The sequence below is a fragment of the Saccopteryx bilineata genome, chromosome 6 (genome assembly GCF_036850765.1).
Source record: "Saccopteryx bilineata isolate mSacBil1 chromosome 6, mSacBil1_pri_phased_curated, whole genome shotgun sequence".
In the NCBI taxonomy this organism is placed as follows: Eukaryota; Metazoa; Chordata; class Mammalia; order Chiroptera; family Emballonuridae; genus Saccopteryx; species Saccopteryx bilineata.
Genome location: NC_089495.1, coordinates 124,795,850 through 124,819,517, shown reverse-complemented (window position 1 = coordinate 124,819,517; position 23,668 = coordinate 124,795,850). Strand labels below are relative to the sequence as shown.

General features: G+C 42.6%; 1 protein-coding gene across 11 annotated transcripts in view; it reads right to left on the bottom strand.

Annotated features, from left to right (window-relative positions):
• TNRC6C (trinucleotide repeat containing adaptor 6C) overlaps positions 1-23,668 on the bottom strand; it is a 149,060-nt gene that overhangs the window by 88,491 nt on the left and 36,901 nt on the right. For all 11 annotated transcript variants that reach the window (XM_066237829.1, XM_066237836.1, XM_066237839.1 and 8 more), the window contains exons 2-3: positions 4,067-4,166; positions 3,558-3,579 (exon numbers count right to left, since the gene is read on the bottom strand). In XM_066237829.1, coding sequence (XP_066093926.1) covers positions 3,558-3,579; positions 4,067-4,129 — 85 coding nt within the window. In that variant the 5' untranslated portion in view covers positions 4,130-4,166. The remainder of the gene's footprint in view (positions 1-3,557; positions 3,580-4,066; positions 4,167-23,668) is intronic.

Genomic DNA, 23,668 nt, shown 5'->3' with positions numbered 1-23,668 from the left:
TTTTACTACTAACAGAGATACAAAAGTGGGCTGTAGGTGTAAAAAGGTTGACTACCCCTGATCTAGGGTCTCACTATGGCATAACAGGTAATTGGTTCAGCCAGCTCTTTCTTTAGTTACCAAAGCAAAGACAATGTTTAGCAGAATTCACAAAGGACTTTTTTGTTTGTGAATAGGCTCATGCACAGGTCCTTGAGGGGCAGGAGATGGGAGTGTTAGCTGGGGGAAGCAGCAGAGAGTTTGTATGAAAAATATATATACAGTGTGTCCATAAAGTCATGATGCACTTTTAACCGGTCACAGGAAAGCAACAAAAGACGACAGAAATGTGAAATCTAAATCAAATAAAAGGAAAACTCTCCCAGTTTCATACCTATTCAGTGCAGTTCGATGTGGGCTCACGCACAGATTTTTTAGGGCTCCTTAGGTTATCCTGTATAGCCTCTACAGACTCGTCACTGACTGGTGGCCTGCCAGAACGGGGTTTCTCCACCAAACTGCCGGTTTCCTTCAACTGCTTATCCCACCGAGTAATGTTATTCCTATGTGGTGGCACTTCATTATAAACGTGTCGATATTCACGTTGCACTTTGGTCACGGATTCGAATTTAGCAAGCCACAGAACACACTGAACTTTCCTCTGTACCATTCACATCTTGAATGGCATGGCTGTGGGCTGCTTCGCTGTATACGCGGTGTTTTGTCATCATCTGCGCATGTGTACATGCTGCCACATCATCCTACAGAAACTGGGAGGGTTTTCCTTTTATTTGGTGCAGATTTCACATTTCTATCATCTTTTGTTGCTTTCCTGTGACCAGTCAAAGTGCACCACGACCTTACGGACACACTGTATATGCAGTCATAAAGAGATGTATTCAAGGACGGTCAACAACACACCAAGTGGTAAATATCTAAGGATGAAGGGATTTGAGGCAAACACACTTCTTTCTAGACAAAGCTCATTACTGCAACACCCAAGGCTGGAAGGCATAGAGGGCCGAGGGTTCTGGACACATAAACGAGCTTACACTTCTCAGGAGGACAGGACATTACCCACAGGCCTTCTGGGGGTGGAGGTGGGGCACAAGGAGGAGAATGGGAGAGAGGCGAGAGGGAATCTACTGTTTGGAGACAAACCTCCAGAGCAGCCGCATAGATAGTGTGACTCCCAACTGACACCAAGGCAGGGTGCCAGGTGGATGCTGGCAGCACAGTGTTCCACACTTACTCAGCTGCTATATATTAGATTAAGCGCATCAAAAAAGAAATTTCTAGTAAGATTTAGTTTTGGGTCAATCTTCTAAAAGAAGATTTATTGTTTAAGTTCAATGGCTATAGCAGATATAAAAAAACTTTTTAAACATAATTTAAAGCTCTATGAAGACGGGCATAGAGGCAGTTGGTTAGTGAGGATGCTAATCTCAGGCCTACTGACTACATGGCACTCGGAGCTGGGCTGTAACAGTGAGTGAGGCTGACGTAGGCCTGCCTCCCACCTGCACAGACCAGAGCAAAAAATATGGAGGTGCTGCAAGGCTGGAGCAGTCACTCCATGCTGTGTGAGCACTGGGATGGTCCTGTAGCGCAGCTCATGTCCACACAGGCTCAGACTAGTGACTACACGTGCCCAATCAGAGACTCAGAACCACCGGCTTGCAGGCAAGTTTATTTTCATGTGAACTAGAGTAATGGAGAGTCTGAGAAATTAATTAACAAATTACCTAACAGCACTGTTAGATTATCTATAATTCAAAAAAGCATTTTTTTGTTTAGAAGGATGTAATAATTATTACGATCTCTTCTAAGGCTAGCTATAGTTAGTAGTTACTGACAAATTGTACCCATAGGAACAGTATTTTAGGGAAAATAAAAGAAGACAAAAGCTCAGTAGGCCCAGGTTGGTGGCTCAGTGAATAGAGTATTGGCCTGGTGTATGGATATCCTGGGTTTGATCCCTGGCCAGGGCACACATGAGAAGCCACCATCAGCTTCTCCCCTTCTTCCTCATCTCTCCTTTTACCCTATGACAGCCAGTGGCTTGATTGGTTCAAGTGTGGCCCTGGGCGCTGAGGATAGCTCAGTTGATCTGAGCATCAGCCTCAGGCACTAAAAATAACTTGGTACCCCACAGCCCAAGACGGGGTTGCTGGGTGAATCCTGGTTTGGTGCAGAAGCTCTGAGGTCCACTGCATGGGGTCAGGTGCCGGGGTACCCCCGCCCTGTCCTGCCCTTACACTAATGGCCAAGTCAACAGCAAGCCATTCCACTCATGCTCTCAGCCTCAGTAGAATTTGGAGTCAGCAATGAAAATACTTATCAGAATAGTAATAAAGAATAGTAACTGTAGAAGGTGCTGACAATGTAACCCATTATCTGCACATAACCATAGCAAGTCTTTACTATTTGCAGAGGAAACGGTTATAATGACAATGGCGATGGATTATAGCTGGTACCAATAGGTTGTAAAAACTTCTCAAATGTGGCCTGACCTGTAGTGGCACAGTGGATCAAGCATCGACCTGGAACATTGAGGTTGCTGGTTCAAAAAAAAACCCTGGGCTTGCCCTGTCAAGGCACATATGAGAGTTGATGCTTCCTGCTCCTCCCCCTTCTCTCTTTCTCTCTCTCTGTCTCTCTTTTCTAAAAATGAATAAATAAATAAATTTTCTTAAAAACAAAACAACTGAAATTAAAAAAAAAAGATATATCAGTTAAAAAAAAACTTCTCAAATGTTAAGAAGGAAATCAATGAGGCCCTGGCCGGTTGGCTCAGTGGTAGAGCGTCGGCCTGGCGTGCAGAAGTCCCAGGTTCGATTCCCGGCCAGGGCACACAGGAGAAGCACCCATCTGCTTCTCCACCCCTCCCCCTCTCCTTCCTCTCTGTCTCTCTCTTCCCCTCCCACAGCCAAGGCTCCATTGGAGCAGAGTTGGCCCGGGCGCTGAGGATGGCTCTATGGCCTCTGCCTCAGGCGCTAGAATGGCTCTGGTTGCAACAGAGCAATGCCCCAGATGGGCAGAGCATCGCCCCCTGGTGGGCATGCCGGGTGGATCCCGGTTGAGTGTATGCGGGAGTCTGTCTGACTGCCTCCCTGTTTCCAACTTCAGAAAAATACAAAAAAAAAAAAGATAGTGATAAAAATATTCTGGACTTGGAGAATAAAAAAAAAAATCTTACCTATTAATAAGCAAAGAGGGAATCCATAAATAATGTATCTCTTTTTGCTATAAACAGTTGGTGAACTGAAATTAGAAACTTTTGGTTGCTCTTAATCAAACTGAAGCAATGTATCAGTTTAATCCTTGTCTGGTGGGAATTAGACCAAAGGAAAGATACACAGCATTGTTTAGAAAGCTAACATGACATTCTCTAGGCATTCAGCTTACACAGATGTCAATGGATGCAGATGTGAACCAGTGATAAAGGAAGCGTTTCACAGTGAGTAGTAAAGGCAGGGTTCGAGTCTTTGCTTCCAATCATTAAGAAAAAGTCATCTTCATTATAAAGAGTTTGGTACTGCCATAAAATGTGCTCCCCCTAAATAAAATAAACTTACCTTTGGTTTTTTGATCAGCAACCTGAAAAAAAAAATCAGAAACTTTAGGAATATTGTGTAAATGCATACTTCTATGAAAGTTTATAAGCAGATTTTAACATTAGACATGTCAAAAACAAGTTTTTGCCCAGCTTATTCATTAAAATTTATTACTGGGAGAAATGTTTAATTGTCTACATGCTACTGATTATATGCCAATATTGATCTAAAGTCAAACAAATCTATCTGGGAGCTCATCTGAACTTTATACTTGAATACCGTCTAAAAGGCATACAATTTAAAACTACAAGATACATTACACTAGGCAAGAACAAAAACAAATGGCATAATTTGGTATATCAAATGCCATAAAATATTTCACTAGCATAATATCTATTTTTTGCTAATTATAGATTTAGCATATTCATTTTTAAAAGTGATAAAATGAACTTCTGTAATGTAATGGCCATAACAATGCCAATGAGACACATGATGACTACAGGACAGTGAAGTAGTAACTCCAGCCACACCTTTTTCTGAGCACCTTCCTTCTTTTTCTTTTCTTCCTGCTTTTTCTTTTTCTTTTCTTCCATCAAATGTTCCTCTTTTTGTGTTTCTTGTTCTTTCTCCCTATTAAATATAAAGAAAAGTGGTATTAGTATAAGTCCATCTTAAACCAAAAAGTAAAAACGCATGATATTTAGAAAGTTTCAAGTCAAACAGTGTTTCCTGTGTGGTACGAGGACACTTTGAGAAGAGCTGTGAGAAGCAGACGCATCCCCACTGCTGGGACGTTCCTCTAGCACTGCAGCAATGTGCCCTGGGCTTCTGTCGTGGTTCATAGGTCACTCATTCAGCCCACATCTGAACAGCAACCTTTTATTAGGTGATAAGGATACAACATGGAGGGAAACACAGCTCCCACCGTCCGGTCCCAGGCCAGTATTCCTTCAAGTGTTGTCTCAGGGACTACAGTCATCAGAAACATGGGGCTACCTATTAAAAATATATATTCCTAGGTTCCACAGCAGCCCAACCAAATCAGGATCTTTGGAGGTGTGACCCTTCCAACAGACACTATGTGCACCGGGCCTGCTGCCACTTGTTCCACCTGACACTTGTCTCTCATGGTCCTCCCAACTGGGACACCAAAGTTCTCCAGGCGCTGCATTTAATACCCCACTCCCTCTGCACACCGCGTGCCCAGCCATGCAGGTGCAGCTTGCCACCAGGAGGATTGTGACCAGGGTCCCCACTTCCTGTGAGCCCACGGAACTGGCTAATGGCTTTGATTTCCCAGGATATTCCTGTGCTCTAGGCAGTGCTTCCTGCTGCCCAGCAACTACAGACCAGCTCTGGCCGGGGCAAACCAGGGCCTGCTCTGCCATCCAATGGGCTGCAACTATACCTTCTGCAAGGAGACTGAACCCCAGCCTTGGGGAGGGGGTGCTCTTCCATTCAGTCCTCCCTTGGGTACTCTCTTGCAGCCCCAGGTACCATAGTTTTCTACAGTTACTGTTTTACCAAAGTATAGTTCTTTTTAGAAAAAAAAAATTTTTTTTTTAAATTCAGTGAGAAAGGGAGAGGCAGAGAGACAGACTTCCAAATGTGCCCCAACTGGGATCCACCCAGCAAGCCCACTAGGGGGAGATGCTCTGCTCATCTGGGGCATTGCTCCATTGCTTAGCAACCAAGATCCTCTTAGTGCCTGAGGCAGAGACCATGAACCATCCTTAGCATCCAAGGCCAACTCGCTCCTATCGAGCCATGGCTGCAGGAGAGGAAGCAAAAGAGAAAGAGAGAGAGAGAGAGACAGAGAGAGAGATATGAAAGGGAGAGGGGTGGAGAAGCAGATGGCCGCTTCTCCTGTGTGCCTTGACTGGGAATCGAACCCAAGACATCCACACACCAGGCCGAAGCTCTATCACTGAGCAACGGGCCAGGGCCTAGTTATTCTTTACATCACACTTTCCCTGCTTATATCACCATATGGTTTCTATCTCCCAGCTGGACGCAGACTGCTAGAGGAAGGAAGGAGGATTGAACATACAAAGCAGAAGGCACACATGCACAAAAGCCTCAGCAAAACATTGTCATCCACCCATTAATGTCGATTTTAAATTGGTTTATTTTGGAGTATGTTTTTAATTTGTAAATGTGTTTAATATACAACTACATGCATAAGGAATTTCAACCTAGGGTCAGTTTGTACATACTTAAAGACTATCATAAGAAAAGTAATTTAAATGAACATGAGGAACAGTCTTCCTGTAAAACAGTGGTTCCCAGTCTTGGCTGCTCATCAAGATGATCTGGGAAGCCTTAAGAACTTCCCATACCAAGGCTGCAACCCTTTTCAGAAAATCTCCAGGAGTGGAACCTGGGCACCAGCCATTTTTAAAGCTTCCAGATGACTCCAGTGTTCAGCCAAGGTTGAGGAAAACTACTTTTAAAGGAGAGCCATACATTTAAGCAAGTTTGGAGAACAGTTACAATTCATTACCTTAGATGATACTTTCTAGGAATATTTTCAAGTTAAGGTGTGGAGACACTAAGAAATGTGCATTTACAACATCTTTATAAGGTACAGGCAAGCCTGTGAGTGACAGGCTGATGTTGTCATCATCAAGCTGTGGCCACACAGCTCAGGAAAGAGAACAAATGAGAACCAGGCATGCAGTGGTCACCCACCCCTATTGCTACACTTTCTTAATCTACACACAGCCCAGCAAAAGCTGTAAACTATCTCCAGATATTTAACTTAATAAAGCAGGCAAGTACAGCTGCAGTATTAAAAGGTATTCAATAGAAGATGGAATAAAAATGACTTTTGATTAGTCCTATTACTCCAATAATTAAATTAAAGTAAGCTATTTCCCCAGCAGTACAAGTTAAGATTTCACTGTAATAGTGAGATAAAATGTAAATAAAGAGCTCATCTAAATCCCAACTAGCAGTAATTTCTCCCACTTTTCATTAATAACTTAAAACAACCAACATCAAATTACATTTTTACTCTATAAAGTAATACATATTCATGGAAAACACACACACAATATAACAGATATATTAACAACAAGACAGACTCCCTTTACCAGGGCCCCAGGCCCTTGATCTTAGAGCTCCTCTATCAACAGCAACAGTCCTTCAGATAGCTGGCTGTAAGAGCGTCTCTCTACAGAACTAGACACTGCTGTCTCCTTTTGCTGGAATACATGGGAGCTTGTCACTCACTCCCTTCTACAATATACTCGTTCTCACTTAATTACACCCTCCAATATACATGGAGAAGTGTCCTACACATCTCCAAACACTAGCTTGGATTGCTATCTCTTCACTTATCGATTTGAGTCATTAGCAATTTAACCCCTAAGTGTCGGCTATGGATTTGGTTCTGACAGTACCCTGTCTTCCACCTCACAGTGGCTCTCAGTGAAATCAATGCATGGCATTATGTCCACTGCAGAGCAACGTGGCACACTGCGATTACATTTTACTTTTTGTATAGATGTTTTTCCTAAAATGCCTAATGGTTTTCTTTTTTTCTTGTACTGATTTCCTTACAGAAACTCTTTTTTTCCACACCCCCTTCTACCACCAGTTAAGTGTGAGCCCTTCCCTTATTGCAATCCCAAACCTCTCCAGAACCATCAGCCCAGCTCACTCAGAACAGGGAGCTCGTGAAGAGACAAGATGGCGCTGGAGTAGGCAGACGCACCAGCATCTACCTCCCAGAACCAATGTAGATTACAAACTAATTTTATGAACTATCAGCTGGAAAAACCAACTTTGGACTAAACTAAAAGGACTCTTCAACCCAGGAACGCAGAAGAAGCCACCCAGAGACTGGTAGGAAAAGCGGAAACGCGGAGAGGGCTGCCCAGCTTCTCGGAGCGAAGGGCAGCAGGGAGAGACTCGCGTGGCGGGAAGTGAGTTTAGCAGAGGGGAAAGGGTCCTGAGCCCCAGGAACAAAGCCCCAGCCTGCCGCCCCAGAGCCCAGAAGCAGCGTAAGGACAGTATTTAGCTGGAAACAAGTCAGGATACTGTTTGTGAGAGAGTCTGATTTCTCAGACCCAGGATCCTTCTTAAAGGGACCACGCAGAACATCTCTCTCACAAACACTCACCTGGGGCTCCTGGGGACGGGAGGAGAGAGGAGAAAACCACAGTAACAGGAAGAGAGTGCAATCTAGGAGGCATAGGGAGAAACATTTTGAGAGATAGCCACCCTAACCCCTGAGACGAGGCACTCCCCAAAGCTGAAGTGAATATTTCCCCCGGAAACAGCAATACCAGCAAAGGGAAGCAGGAGAGCAGCCAAACAAGCTCCCCCGCAGCATTCAGAGCAGAGTCGCATAGAAGGAGGGAGCTTTCGGGTCTACAGTAGTGAGTCTTAGGGTCCGAGCTGCAACGCCCCACCCACACGGCTGAGGGCGCACCGGAGAGCGGGCGGCAGCGGGAGACAAAAGCGCGGTTCTGCTGGCAGGGGCGGAAGCCGGCTGGCCACCAGTGGGCTCAGGTGTGAGCTCAATCTTGCCCGGCTAGGGAGAAGGGGGCGTGCAAAAGCGGTCAAGCTCAGCTGCCGGCAGCCTGTAATCCAGCCTCCGGGAGAAGGGCGGGAAACCCAGAAAGGGTAGAAACCAGCCCCGGGGCAAGGGCAGAGGAGCACATCCCTGCCCTACCCATGCAACCCAGGCTTGCGGTCTGACTTGGTAGCCAGCTCCTCCCGCAAGGGTGGAGCCAAAAGCCCAGAAGAGGCGGAGTTGCGCTACGAAGCTGAGCTTGGGCATGCAGCCCTGTCTGGCCGTAGAGCCAAGGCTAGCAGCTGTTCCTTGAGTGGGATCATCCTGCAAAGGCAGGGCGAAAGCTCGGAAACAGGCGGAGACCCGCAGCTGAGCAAAGGTGCTCGCCAGTGCCCTCAGGACCGAGCATAACGTCACACACGGGGGCGGGGCAAAGGCCAAAGCCACCAACCCTTGTGCACCCGAGCACTTGATCACAGCCACTCTCGTGAAGAGAAAATGCGGAGGCAGAGAAATACAACACAAATAAACCAAGAGAAATCCCCAGAAAAGGACCTAAGTGAATCAGATAAAACCAAATTACCAGATGCAGAGTTTAAAATAACGATTGTTAGGATGCTCAAAGATATTAGAACCACCATAGATTGCCATTATGAAAACCTAAATAAAGAGATAACAAATATTAAAAAGGACATTGAAATAATAAAAAAGAATCAGACAGAAATGACAAATACAATATCTGAAATAAAGAATACAATGGAAGGAATTAAAAGCAGGATGGATGAAGCAGAGAATCGAATCAGTGAGTTAGAGGACACAATAAATAAAGGCATGGAAGCAGAGCAGAAAAAAGAAAAGAGACTCAAAAAGTCTGAGGAAACTCTAAGAGAGCTCTGTGACAACATGAAGAGAAATAACATCCGCATCATAGGGGTTCCTGAAGAAGAAGAGAAAGAACAAGGGATAGAGACTTTGTTCAAACATATTATAACGGAAAACTTCCCCCAATTAAGGCAGGAAAACATTTCACATGTTCAGGAAGCACAGAGAACTCCATTAAGGAGAAACCCAAAGAAACCAACACCAAGACACATCATAATTAAATTACCAAAGCTAAATGATAAAGAAAAAATATTAAAAGCTGCTAGAGAAAAAAAGACTATCACCTACAAAGGAGCCCCCATAAGGATGACTTCTGACTTCTCAACAGAAACACTTGAGGCCAGAAGGGAATGGCAAGAAATATTCAAAGTAATGCAGAAGAAGAACCTACAACCAAGACTACTTTATCCAGCAAGGCTATCATTTAAAATTGAAGGAGAAATAAAAAGCTTTACAGACAAAAAAAAACTCAAGGATTTCACTGCAACCAAACCAAGGCTGCAAGAAATGCTAAGGGACCTGTGGTAAACAGATCAAAGGAAAAAAAGAATATAGCAAAAGAGAAAAACAGTTTTAAAGAAAAAAAATGGCAATAAACAATTACATATCAGTAATAACCTTAAATGTTAATGGATTAAATGATCCGATCAAGAGACATAGGGTAGCTGCGTGGATAAGAAAACAGGACCCATACATATGCTGTCTACAAGAGACACACCTTAAATCAAAAGATGCACACAGACTGAAGATAAAAGGATGGAAAAAAATATTTCACGCAAATGGAAATGAAAAAAAAGCTGGGGTCGCAATACTTATATCAGACAAAATGGACTTTAGAACAAAGACCATAGTTAGAGATAAAGAAGGTCACTACATAATGATAAAGGGAGCAATCCAAAAGGAAGATATAACCATTATAAATATCTACGCACCTAATATAGGAGCACCTAAATATATAAAGCAGACTTTGTTAGACTTAAAGGGCGAGATCAACAGCAATACTATAATAGTAGGAGATTTCAATACCCCATTAACATCATTAGATAGATCCTCAAGAAAGAAAATTAACAAAGAAACAGCAGACTTAAAGGACATATTAGATGAACTTGATTTAATAGATATCTTCAGAACCTTTCACCCTAAAACAGCAGAATATACATTCTTTTCAAGCGCTCATGGTACATTCTCTAGAATAGACCACATGTTAGGGCACAAAAGCGGGCTCAACAAATTTAAGAAGATTGAAATCATATCGAGCACTTTCTCTGATCACAATGCCATTAAACTAGAAATCAACCACAATAGAAAAATTGAAAAACATTCAAACACTTGGAAACTAAATAGCATGTTATTAAACAATGAATGGGTTAACATTGAGATCAAAGAAGAAATTAAAAAATTTTTAGAAATAAACGATAATGAGCATACATCAACTCAAAATTTATGGGACACAGCAAAAGCAGTCCTGAGAGGGAAGTTTATAGCATTACAGGCATACCTCAAGAAGCTAGAAAAAGCTCAAATAAACAACTTAACCCTGCATCTAAAAGAACTAGAAAAAGAACAACAAGTAAAGCCCAGAGCTAGTAGAAGGAAGGAAATAATAAAGATCAGAGCAGAAATAAATGACATAGAGGCTAAAGAAACAATACAGAGGATCAATGAAACCAGGAGCTGGTTCTTTGAAAAGGTAAACAAGATCGATGAACCTTTAACAAGACTCACCAAGAAAAAAAGAGAGAGGACCCAAATAAATAAAATTAGAAACGAGAGTGGAGAAATAACAACTGACACAACAGAGATACAAAATATTGTAAGAAAATACTATGAAGAACTGTACGCCAAAAAACTAGACAACCTAGATGAAATGGACAAATTCCTTGAATCATATAATCTTCCAAAAATCAATCTGGAGGAATCAGAAAACCTAAACAGACCAATTACAACAAATGAGATTGAAACAGCTATCAAAAAACTCCCAAAAAAGAAAAGTCCTGGGCCTGATGGCTTCACAAGTGAATTCTACCAAATATTCAAAGAAGAACTAACTCCTATCCTTCTCAAGCTATTTCAAAAAATTCAAGAGGAAGGAAGACTTCCAAACTCCTTTTATGAGGCGAGCATAATTCTGATTCCAAAACCAGGCAAAGACAACACAAAAAAAGAAAATTATAGGCCAATATCCCTGATGAACTTAGATGCAAAAATCCTCAATAAAATATTAGCAAACCGGATCCAGCAATATATGGAAAAAATCATACACCATGATCAAGTAGGATTTATTCTTGGGAGGCAAGGCTGGTACAATATTCGCAAATCAATCAATGTGATTCATCACATAAACAAAAGAAAGGAGAAAAACCACATGATAATTTCAATAGATGCAGAAAAAGCATTTGATAAAGTCCAGCACCCATTCATGATCAAAACTCTCAGCAAAGTGGGAATACAGGGAACATACCTCAACATGATAAAGGCCATCTATGAAAAACCCACAGCCAACATCATACTCAATGGGCAAAAATTAAAAGCAATCCCCTTAAGATCAGGAACAAGGCAGGGGTGCCCCCTTTCACCACTCTTATTCAACATAGTTCTGGAAGTCCTCGACACAGCAATCAGACAAGAAAAAGAAATAAAAGGCATCCAAATTGGAAGAGAAGAAGTAAAACTATCATTATTTGCAGATGACATGATATTGTATATAGAAAACCCTAAAGTCTCAGTCAAAAAACTACTAGACTTGATAAAAGAATTTGGCAAGGTGGCAGGATATAAAATCAATACTCAGAAATCAGAGGCATTTTTATACACTAATAATGAACTGTCAGAAAGAGAAATCAGGGAATCTATCCCCTTTACCATTGCAACCAAAAAAATAAAGTATCTAGGAATAAATCTAACCAAGGAGATTAAAGACTTGTACTCGGAAAATTATAAAACATTGATAAAAGAAATCAGGGAAGATACAAATAAGTGGAGGCATATACCGTGCTCATGGTTAGGAAGAATAAACATCATTAAAATGTCTATATTACCCAAAGCAATTTATAAATTCAATGCAATACCAATGAAAATACCAATGACTTACTTCAAAGATATAGAACACATATTCCATAAATTTATATGGAACCAAAAAAGAACACGAATAGCCTCAGCAATCCTGAAAAGGAAAAAAAAAGCGGGAGGTATCACACTTCCAGATATCAAGTTATATTATAAGGCCATTGTACTCAAAACAGCATGGTACTGGCATAAGAACAGGCACATAGATCAATGGAACAGAACAGAGAACTCAGAAATAAACCCACAGCTCTATGGACAACTGATATTTGACAAAGGAGGTAAGACAATACAATGGAGTAAAGACAGCCTCTTCAACAAATGGTGTTGGGAAAACTGGACAGCTACCTGCAAAAAAATGAAACTAGACCACCAACTTACACCACTGACAAAAATAAACTCAAAATGGATAAAAGACTTGAATGTAAGCCGTGAAACCATAAGCATCTTAGAAGAAAACATAGGCAGTAAGCTCTCTGACATCTCTCGCAGCAACATATTTGCTGATTTGTCTCCACAGGCAAGTGAAATAAAAGACAGACTAAACAAATGGGACTTTATCAAACTAAAAAGCTTCTGCACAGCTAAAGACAATAAGAACAGAATAAAAAGACAAACTACACAATGGGAGAATATATTTGACATAGCGTCTGATAAGGGGCTAATAACTAAAATTTATAAAGAACTTGTAAAACTTAATACCAGGAAGACAAACAATCCAATCCAAAAATGGGCAAAAGAAATGAATAGACACTTCTCCAAAGAGGACACACAGATGGCCAATAGGCATATGAAAAAATGCTCAACATCACTAATCATTAGAGAAATGCAAATTAAAACCACAATGAGATATCACCTCACACCAGTCAGAATGGCTCTCATCAATAAAACAACACAGAATAAGTGCTGGCGAGGATGTGGAGAAAAGGGAACCCTCCTGCACTGCTGGTGGGAATGCAGACTGGTGCAGCCACTGTGGAAAACAGTATGGAGATTCCTCAAGAAATTAAAAATCGAACTGCCTTTTGACCCAGCTATACCACTGTTAGGAATATACCCCAAGAACACCATAGCACTGTTTGAAAAGAAGAAATGCACCCCCATGTTTATGGCAGCATTGTTCACAATAGCAAAGATTTGGAAACAGCCCAAGTGTCCATCAGAGGACGAATGGCTTAAAAAGCTTTGGTATATATATACTATGGAATACTACTCAGCCATAAGAAATGATGACATAGGATCTTTTACAACAACATGGATGGGCCTTGATAACATTATACTGAGTGAAAGAAGTAAATCAGAAAAAAACTAAGAACTATATGTTTCCATACATAGGTGGGACATAAAGATGAGACTCAGAGACATGAACAACAGTGTTGGGGTTACAGGGTGGGGGGAGGAGAGGGAGGGTGTTGGGGGAGGGGAGGGGCACAAAGATCATGGCTTTTCAGCATTTGCCATATTCCCCCCTTAATCTACAGACAGCAAATATTTACGTATGGTGTTTCCACTATAAAGACTGCTGTCTTAGGGACAAATGCTGATAAACTATTTCAGCAGTTCCTCCTTCTTCAAAGACTTATAAGTAAACATAGAGGTCTATGTTTCATAGGACATACTCAAGCTCACTCCATGCTCCCTGGAGCTTTAGCAAAAGGGAATGCCCCCCCCCTTTTTTTGTGTTTTTTTTTTTTAGTATTTTTTCTTTTATTTATTTATTTTTTGTATATTTCTGAGGATGGGGATGGGGAGGCAGTCAGACAGACTCCTGCATGCGCCTGACTGGGATCCACCTGGCATGCCTACCAGGAGGAATGCTCTGCCCATCTGGGATGTTGCTCTGTTACAACCGGAGCCATTCTAGCGACTGGGGCGGGGGCCATGGGGCCATCCTTAGTGCCCAGGGTGGATTTGCTCCGATGGAGCCTTGGCTGCAGGCGGGAGGAGGGGGGCCGGGAGGAAGGAGAGGGGAGGGAGTGGAGAGGTAGATGGGCGCTTCTCCTGTGTGCTCTGGCCGGGAATCGAACCCAGGAATCCTGTACACCAGGCCAATGACTCCGATGGGTCTACCATATCATGCTTTTTAATTTTAAAAAAAAAATTTACATTTCTTTTGAATGCTGATGAACAGGAGACACCAAATCTTTTTCGCCTGCAAACTACTACCTTCTTTATTAGATCTAGCTAATAACACTGTTCTGTCTTTTTTCCAAATAGCTCCAGATATATGGAAAAGATTTATATAGGTGGATGGGGATCCTCAAACCCCTCAGCGAGATCTTCTGAGAATGGCTCTTAAGATACCTAGAGGCAGAAAAAGCCCAATAGAGATCAGGGGGAACTACCAGCTTTTAGGATACACCCTTAAAGGCTCCAACACCCCAAAGGGGTCTCATAGGATGCCATCTGGGTCCTGCTTCAATAGTGGAAAGGAAGGTCATTGAGCTAAAGCGTGCCAGGCTTACACGCCTCTGCTGTGAGGAAACAGGGACACTGGAAGGTGGGCTTCCCCCTCGCTCCTCTAAGGGAGGGTTCAGTCTCTTCCAGCCCTGCTCCAGCCACCTATGACCTAACCTTGCCCAGAAAGCTGGGGTTTGCCACTGAAGGCTGAATGTGCCCAGGGCCGTCGACCCCATCTACGACACTGTGGACGAGCCTAGGGTATTTCTTCCAAGAAGCAGGTAAACTGATCTCATTCGCACAAGGGCCACTTAACTATGTCTTGCCTGAATAGTCAGGTTTTTTATTCTTCCTTCAAAGATCTCTGTTGTGGGTGTTGATAGTCCTATTTTCTGCGGCTTTGCTTAATATATAGTGTTTCTTTATCCCTCCTACCTCAATGCCCTACTCACATTTCAGGCTGGGACCTACTCTTAATTTAGAGCTCTCTTTCCTCCTTTTGCCAATTTGTATTATGAATTTACCTTTGCCACCCAGCTTAGTGTATCCCAAGGTTCTCTTTACCAGGCCACAGTCACAGAGCTCCAGGGAAAAGCAACCTGGTCTCAACTCTCCAGGCAGAAGAGAACAGGAGCTCCATATCCACGCATGCTGCAAATGGCTTTTTCCAGTCTACCTGAATCATTACCAGCTAGAAGCAGCAGTCATTGGGACTTGGACATGAGCTGCAAAGTATAGAATGGTGACAACAATTCCAGTGCCATGCGGACTTTTCCTGTGGGGAACTTTCCTGGACTCCTGCTCCCTGCGACAGCTCCTAACAGACTGAACTGTGGTTGGGTTGCATTTTTCAGGGATTTGGCATGGTGATGGGGTCAACTTGGACTTGGGGAACATGTTAAGGACACTACTCATTTATGGATTCTTGCTGTATTCGCCAAGAGTTTGCTTAAAGGCTCTTAATCACTGTAAAAAAAAATAGAGGACTAGATGAAGAAGATGGGGCACATATACACCATGGTATATTATTCAGCTAGGAGAAATGGTGACATTGGATCACTTATAGCAGAATGGTGGAGTCTTGGTAGCATTGTGCGGGGTGAAATAAGCGAATCAGAAAAAAACAGGAACTGCAGGATTCCATACATTGGTGGGACATAAAGGCGAGACTAAGAGGCATGAACAGGAGTGTGGTGGCTATGGGGGGTGGGGGGAGGGAAGGAGGGAGAGGGGGAGGGGAAGGGGTACAGAGAGAACTGGATGGAGGGTGGCGGAGGACGATCTCTCTTTGGGTGATGGGTATGGAACATAACCAAATGACAAGATAACCTGGAAATGTTTTCTTTGAATGTATGTACCCTGATTTATTGATGTCACCCCATTAAAATAAAAATTTATTTATTAAAAAAAAGAACAGGGAGCTCTGCCAGCTTTTAACATCCTCTACTGTACCGAGTTTATTTTAAAAAAATTTTAATTGTGGGCCCTGGCTGGTTGGCTCAGTGGTACAGTGTCAGCCGGTGTGTGGAAGTCTCGGGTTCGATTCCCGGCCAGGGCACACAGAAGTGACCATCTGCTTCTCCACCCCTCCCCCTCTTGCTTCTCTCCTTCTTTTCTCCTCCTCTCCTGCAGCCAGGGCTCAACAGGAGTGAGCTGGCCCAGGGCGCTGGGGATGGCTCCATGGCCTCCACCTGAGGTGCTAAAAAAATGGTTCTAGTTGCAACGGAGCAAGGGCCGCAGATTGGCAAAGCATCGCCCCCTAGTGGACTTTCCTGGTGGATCTTGTTTGGGGTGCATGTGGGAGTCTGTCTCTGCCTCCTCTCCACTCTTTAAAAAAAATTTAATTGTGGTAAAATATAAATTTTACTATCCTCATCATTTGTAAGTATACAGGCTGAGTAACATTACATTCACACTGTTATACAATCTCCAGAACTTGCAAAACCGGATGAACCTCTGTCCTTGTTAAACAACTGCCCATCACTCCCCCTCCCCAGCCCCTGGCAACCACCATCCTGTTTTCTGTTTTTATTGATTTGACTACTTATTGTGGTTTGTTTTTGTTTTTTTTTCTGAAGCTGGAAACAGGGAGAGACAGTCAGACAGACTCCCGCATGCGCCCGACCGGGATCCACCCAGCACGCCCACCATGGGGCGACGCTCTGCCCACCAGGGGGCGATGCTCTGCCCATCCTGGGCGTTGCCATGTTGGCGACCAGAGCCACTCCAGCGCCTGAGGCAGAGGCCACAGAGCCATCCCCAGTGCCTGGGCCATCTTTGCTCCAATGGAGCCCTTGGCTGTGGGAGGGGAAGAGAGAGACAGAGAAGAAAGCGCGGCGGAGGGGTGGAGAAGCAAATGGGCGCTTCTCCTGTGTGCCCTGGCCGGGAATCGAACCCGGGTCCTCCGCACGCTAGGCCGACTTATTGTGGTTTTGATTTGCATTTCCCCAACCACTAGTAATGTTGCACATTTTTTCACATGCTTGTTGGACATTTGTTTATCTTTTTGGAGCCTACAGTTACTCTTTCATCATAGTTTAATTATTCTTTATATAAAACTTGTTTGTACAAAGGTCCAATTTCCATCAACCCAGACTATTACAGTGGAAAGGAGGAACTTACAGACTAAGCAGAAGAAACTACACTTGCAAACTCCTCAGCAAAACTTCATTGCCCATCCATTAATATTGACCTTATAAGTTCAGTCATCCTGTGACTTCCCTCGTTTTCCTCCTTGAGTTACACCCTTAATTTGCTGGGAAACCTCTTCAAGTTGTCTTTTCAAGAAAGGGTGTGTGGGAGGGTAATTTTTTGGAGACCATGCATATCTAAAAATGGTTTTAGGCTACATTTTCATTTCACTGATGACTCAGCTTAATATAGGTTGCAATCAACTTTGAAGGCACTGTGACACTGTATTCTAGTATCTATTGCCTACAAGAGAAGCCTGATGTCACTGTGCTTTTCGATCCTTTTTTTTTTTTAATTTTTCTGAAACTGGAAATGGGGAGAGACAGTCAAACAGACTCCCGCATGCGCCCGACCAGGATCCACCCGGCACGCCCACCAGGGGGCGATGCTCTGCCCCTCCAGGGCGTTGCTCTGTTGAGACCAGAGCCACTCTAGCGCCTGGGGCAGAGGCCAAGGAGCCATCCCCAGCGCCTGGGCCATCTTTGCTCCAATGGAGCCCCGGCTACGGGAGGGGAAGAGAGAGACATAGAGGAAGGAGAGGGGGAAGGGTGGAGAGGCAGATGGGCGCCTCTCCTGTGTGCCCTGGCCGGGAATCGAACCCGGGAGTCCCGCACGCCAGGCCGACGCTCCACCACTGAGCCAACAGGCCAGGGCCGCTTTTCGATCCTTTTCAGGTGATTTTTTCCTAAGCCTTTCTTCATCCTTAGGATTCTGAGATTTCATGGTGATGTACCTGTGCCTTTGTACTCCATTGCTTGTTTAGCACTTGGCTGAAGCTTTCAAGAGACATTTCTTTCCATTCTGTTTTCTTGAAAACATCTTCTGCTTTGTAAATGACAACATATTAAACCTTTTGGATTAATAATTTACAAATATCTTTTATATTTTCTGCTCTTTTTTACTACTGTAGTTCTCAACTTTCTGCATACTTGGCTCAACTTGGTATTCCAATCCTTCTATGGAGTTTCTAATTCCATATTTAAAATTTTAAATAACTTTCTTATTCTCTGGTTGCTCTTTTTCCGTAACACTGTGTTCTTGTTTTTTTTGTTTGTTTGTTTTTGTTTTCCTTTTTACTGACTTTACTGGGGGACATCAATTAACAAAATTATACAGGTTTCAGTTGCATAATTCTACAACACATCATCTGTACACTCTATCACCACACCAAATCAAGTCTCTGTCCATCACCATTGATCCCCCCCCCATACCCTCCTCTTTCTCCTCCAACCCCCTACTCTGTTCTTGTTTTATGGATGCAAAATCATCTCTATTCCAGCTGAAGATAGTAATTAGGGTTTTTCTCAAGTTATCCTAAATTTCCTGTATTACTTTGTTTCCTTTCTGGATGTTTCTTCCCTTTGGATTCTTTTTGATGTAAGAGCCTTTTCGCAATTGTCTGGTAATCTCTGGCTGTCCATTCAGGCTTTAAAGCAAGGCACCAAAAACTCACTCTGCTTTGTGTGCATGGGCTGGACTTGTTTCACAGTGGGATTTCTTTAGGGAGATCAGGTAGGGAGCTGACTGTTTTGTTAGAGCAGCCTCCAATACCAACCTGCAGCTTTGCCCTGATCACTAGCGCACTTTATCTGCAGTATAAGCACTAGACCCTAACTACCCAGAACTATTCCACTGCTTAAATATTAGATGTTGCTATTCTGCATCCTGACCTAAACTTCCTATCTTACTCCTCTTTTCACTATATCTGTTCTTTATCTTTATGAAATCTATTTCCTACTTCCATTTTCTTCCAAGGTACATTCATCAGTTCCTTTCCTAGAAAGCTTAAACCTTAACACCATCTTATATGCTCACTAATTCAATTATTCAGGAACTATACAACTAACATACATTATTTACTGTGGTTGACACCAGGAACAAAAAGAAGTATTGATTCTTAGCCAATATTTTCTGAACAATGGCATGATAAGTGCTCTGGGGTTTCAGGAGAGGAGAGAACAAGGCAGAGTTCATATGCTTTCAAGGCTAATCACATAAATAACGAGCCAAATGAATTAACACTGTTACAACTGCGAGATGTACAGACGCAGTAGGAGCATGGAAGATGGACATCTAGGTCTACCTGGGCGATATCCTCCTGCTTGTGTTATCCTTGTCATAGTTAGGGGACTGTATGTACTGGCTTTAATAAACACTGTGTGCTGTAGGTATCTTGGTGGCAGACTATCTTCTACCTCTACGGCCCCAAGCAAAGTCTGTCATCATCCCAGACATTTCTGGTACCAATTTCTGGTCTATAATCTCAGCTGAAATTTATACTGAAGAAAATCTATAAGTATACTTTCTTTCCTAGGGAAGCTTTATTTTTCTGAAGTGATCAAGTAATTAGTTTCCATCTACCTTTCAGGGCTAATAAGAAGATTATAAACTTAGATTTCAAAGTTTTTGACCCATTGAAAAAGGAAAAAACTAATATATATCAACTATGTAGTCAATTAGTATTTTTTCTCTGTGGATAAGTTGTGAGGTTGACAAGTCAAGCTGCAAGTGGAATAAGGAAAAGTGATAATCAGGTTGGGAGAATTTCATTTAAAAATTTTAATTTCAATTAAAAAAATAACATCTAATTACACGATTTTATATATGCACGCGTGTGTGTTTTCTTGTTTCTCATTTACTTGGCATCATCTTCCCCATTCTCTCCCACATTCATATCGTAGGTCGTCTTCTAAACCTCCCTTCTAGATAACTCATGCTACTCCCCACCCTTAGTTAACACCCCTTCTTCATGCTCAGGTATCAATGTGCAAACATACATACCCATGTATCTTTACAATAAATTTAATTTGATCACTGTTTTGCAAAACTTGGATTGTTATACTGTACAGTTTTTTGCATCTTGCTTTTCTCATAGGGGGAAGTGAGAGTGGGCAGGAATCTCTTTCCTCATGCCCTCCCTCAAATGATAGATTTAATCTATTATTTTTATTTTTGTATTTTTTCCAAAGTTAGAAGTGGGAAGGTAGACTCCTGTATGTGCCCGACCAGGATCCACCTGGCATACCCACCAGGGGGCAATGCTCCATTGCAACTGGAGCCGTTCCAGCACCTGAGGTGGAGGTTATGGAGCTATTTTCGGCACCTAGGCCAACTTTTTGCTCCAAAGGAGTCTTAGCTGCGGGAGGGGAAGATTGAGAGACAGAGAGGAAGGAGAGGGGGAGGGGTGGAGAATCAGATGGGCGCTTCTCCTGTGTGCCCTGACCGGGAATTGAACCTGACACTTCCACACGCTGGGCCGACTCTCTACCGCTGAGCCAACCAGCCAGGGCCTAATCTATTATTTCTAATGTCTCCATAGTATACTATGGGGTATGAACATTTGTCATATTCTATTCAATTACTCCCCTGGTCATACAATTCACTTCAAGTTTATTACCAGTATGAGTAACTCCAGCTCTCCCACCTCCCGCCCAGCTTCTGCTAAAAAGAACAGCATTGCTTTGATTGGTGTCTGCGACAGTAGCAGGGTAAACTAGGTAAGGAAAAAATTGGATATGGGGTTTGACTTCTGGACCCAGAGCAAGTCAAAGGGCAACTAGACATAAATTACCTCTACTTTGTAAGGCAAGGCACACTGTAATGGGTCCCTACTATACTGAAGTTTACTAAAAAAATATGTACCATTACCTGGATTTCATAATAAAAGATTCTTTATTTTCAAATAGTTTAGTAATACCCAGATTAAGAGGCTTTGGTTGGAGAAAGTAGCAACTCAAATTTTGGAGGCATCTAGAAGAACTAGGAAGGAGGAGAGCCCCCTAAAGTGGGGGGAGCCTCTATGGGTATCACAGTGTTCCTAGTTAAACTACATGTCCCAGAGAAACAATGATTTAAAAGATGAAATCCTATAGGTAGACTGGGAATGTAGCCACCCCATGTAAAACTAAGCTGGCTGGGAAAATCTTCCAAATTTCCAGTTATTTTGTCAGTTGATTACCCCTTACATTTGCAAAAGAACAGGATTCAATAAAAGAGGGTGGGCCTTTTTTTTTTGCCTTTGAGGTTTAGTTACCAGAAATCATAAACATTTCTCATCCTGACTTAGTTTTACCTACAGGACCTGCCACTGCCTATACTCTGAAATTATACAGGTTAGACTCAAATGTCATGTCATTAAAATATCCATTCATTCTTGTGCGCACATGTGTGCTATATGTCATTACTTAGAAATTAGAATTTCCTGACACTGTTTAGGTTAGGAAGGGCTGGTAAAATGTTATTAGATGAAATTAAAAAGGGAAAGGGAAGGAAATGGTGTCCTGTCCAGTTGTTAGGTTCTTAATTTTTCAACATGTGTGTGTTGCAATCTTCCATGTGCAGGAAATAAGACTAGACCTTTGTGGGCAGTACATGAAGGATGTAACATAAAAGTCTTAGACCCCAAGGGCCGGAGAATCTAGTAGGAAAGGGAAGGCAAGGCCTGAATTAGCCTGAATATTTGTTAAGACTATGGAAATCAACAAAATGATGCAGTGAAAAATGTAGGGTTGGATCAGCGTCACAGGACAGGGTTCTAAAGTAAAGGTCACTTGCTTGTACAGGAAGTCAAGAACCTGAAGGCCCGAGTGTAGGATGGACTACTTATAAGAACTACTAAATCACTTGGTGTGACACTAGGACTTAGCGTAGGCAAGGGAACCGTGGTTCTGATGAACAGAAGCAGAGGGTGGAAGAAAGTTTTTCTTTGAGGATGACAGCATGATGTAGCTAATAGAGGCAAGGTCTCCTGAGGTTTACGCCTTTGAACATTGCCCTCCCCTTGGGTGTGGGAGAAACCTGCAACTTGTTCCTCAGGATTAGAATTTGGGAAAGGTGATGAAATGCCACTTCCCTGACTACATTATAAAAGATCATCGTTCCAGCAGACTGGTTTTAGTCTCCCTGTCAGGTGCTGGCTACCATGAATCCTACTGCTGCAAGGAAATGAATTCTGCCAACAGCCTCAGTGAGCTTGAAAGCCCACCTTCCCAAGTCAAGCCTCCAGATGAAAACTCAGCACTGGCCTTGGCTGCATCCTGTAACAATTTACAGATTCAAAAAGCTCTCTGTACTCCCAACAGGATAAATTCAAAGAAAATCACACTCAGACATATCATACTGGGCACAAGCAGCCTGATTCCAAAGGGTCTGTGGTCCATGGTTCATATGACACTCTGGAAAAAAGAATTATAGGAATAGAAAAGAGACTAGTAGCTGCCTGGGGCCAGGGTGGAGGAAGGTAATGACTGTAAGAGGTAGTAGAGGGACTTTTTTTTGGAGGGTGATGGAACTGTCCTGAATCTTGATTGTGATGGTGATTTACACAGAAATACAGTGTCCGTACAGTCAAGGTGCACTTTTGACTGGTCACAGGAAAGGAACAAAAGACGATAGAAATGTGAAATCTGCACTAAATAAGAGGAAAACCCTCCCATTCTGTAGGATGATGTGGCAGCATGCGCACATGCGCAGATGATGACATAACACCGTGTATACAGCGGAGCAGCCCACGGCCATGCCATTCAAGATGTGGGTGGTACAGAGGACAGTTCAGTGTGTTCTGTGGCTCGCTAAATTTAAATCCATGACCAAAGTGCAACGTGAATATTGGCGCGTTTATAACGAAGTGCCACCACGTAGGAATAACATTACTTGGTGGGATAAGCAGTTGGAGGAAACTGGTAGTTTGGTGGAGAAACCCCGATCTGGTAGGCCATGAGTCAGTGATGAGTCTGTAGAGGCTATACGGGATAGCTACCTAAGGAGCCCTAAAAAATCTGTGCGTGAGTCCACATTGAACTGCACTGAATAGGTATGAAACTAGGAGAGTTTTCCTTTTATTTGGTGCAGATTTCACATTTCTATCATCTTTTGTTGCTTTCCTGTGACCGGTCAAAAGTGCACCATGACTTTACGGACACACTGTACATACATTACATTTATATATACTATATATAGTTGTTGAAACTTATATCACTGTACACCAGAGAGTGAACTATACTGTGCATGTAAACTATAAAAATAAAAAGTAAATGAAAACAACAAAAAAATTTTAAAAAGCAAAAGATATTTATAAATTGTCATAGTGGGATGGGGGGTTCTAGAGAATGTTGAATCCCTCCCTCATGTACTCCCTCCCCTTCTCCATTCCTGGCCTGCTGAGAACTGAAGTTTCAATTAAATTGGGGGAAGGTGTGTACAGCATTAAAGATAAAGGTGCTTGTTTACCACAGGACCAGTGTACCAAAAGGCACAGAAGGAAGATTGGAGGAAAGTAAGAAAAACCTCAGAGTAGCAATGGGAATAGATCCCTGATTAGAAACAGGTGACTGTAGGACTTTTATTTTTAGAAGGATGAAGAATCACAGATCTGAGGAGAAGCAGACAAAAATCAAAGGCCTCAAGGTAATTCAAAGAATTGCTGACTTGATCTTCATTTTAGCGCTCATAGGGATATCAGACCTAGGATTTTATTTCTCAAGACATACACACCAAACCAGAACAAAACCCAGCAGCACTCTCGGTAAGAATTACTGCAGTCTGATTGGCTAGATGTCATAAGTAGTATCTCTTG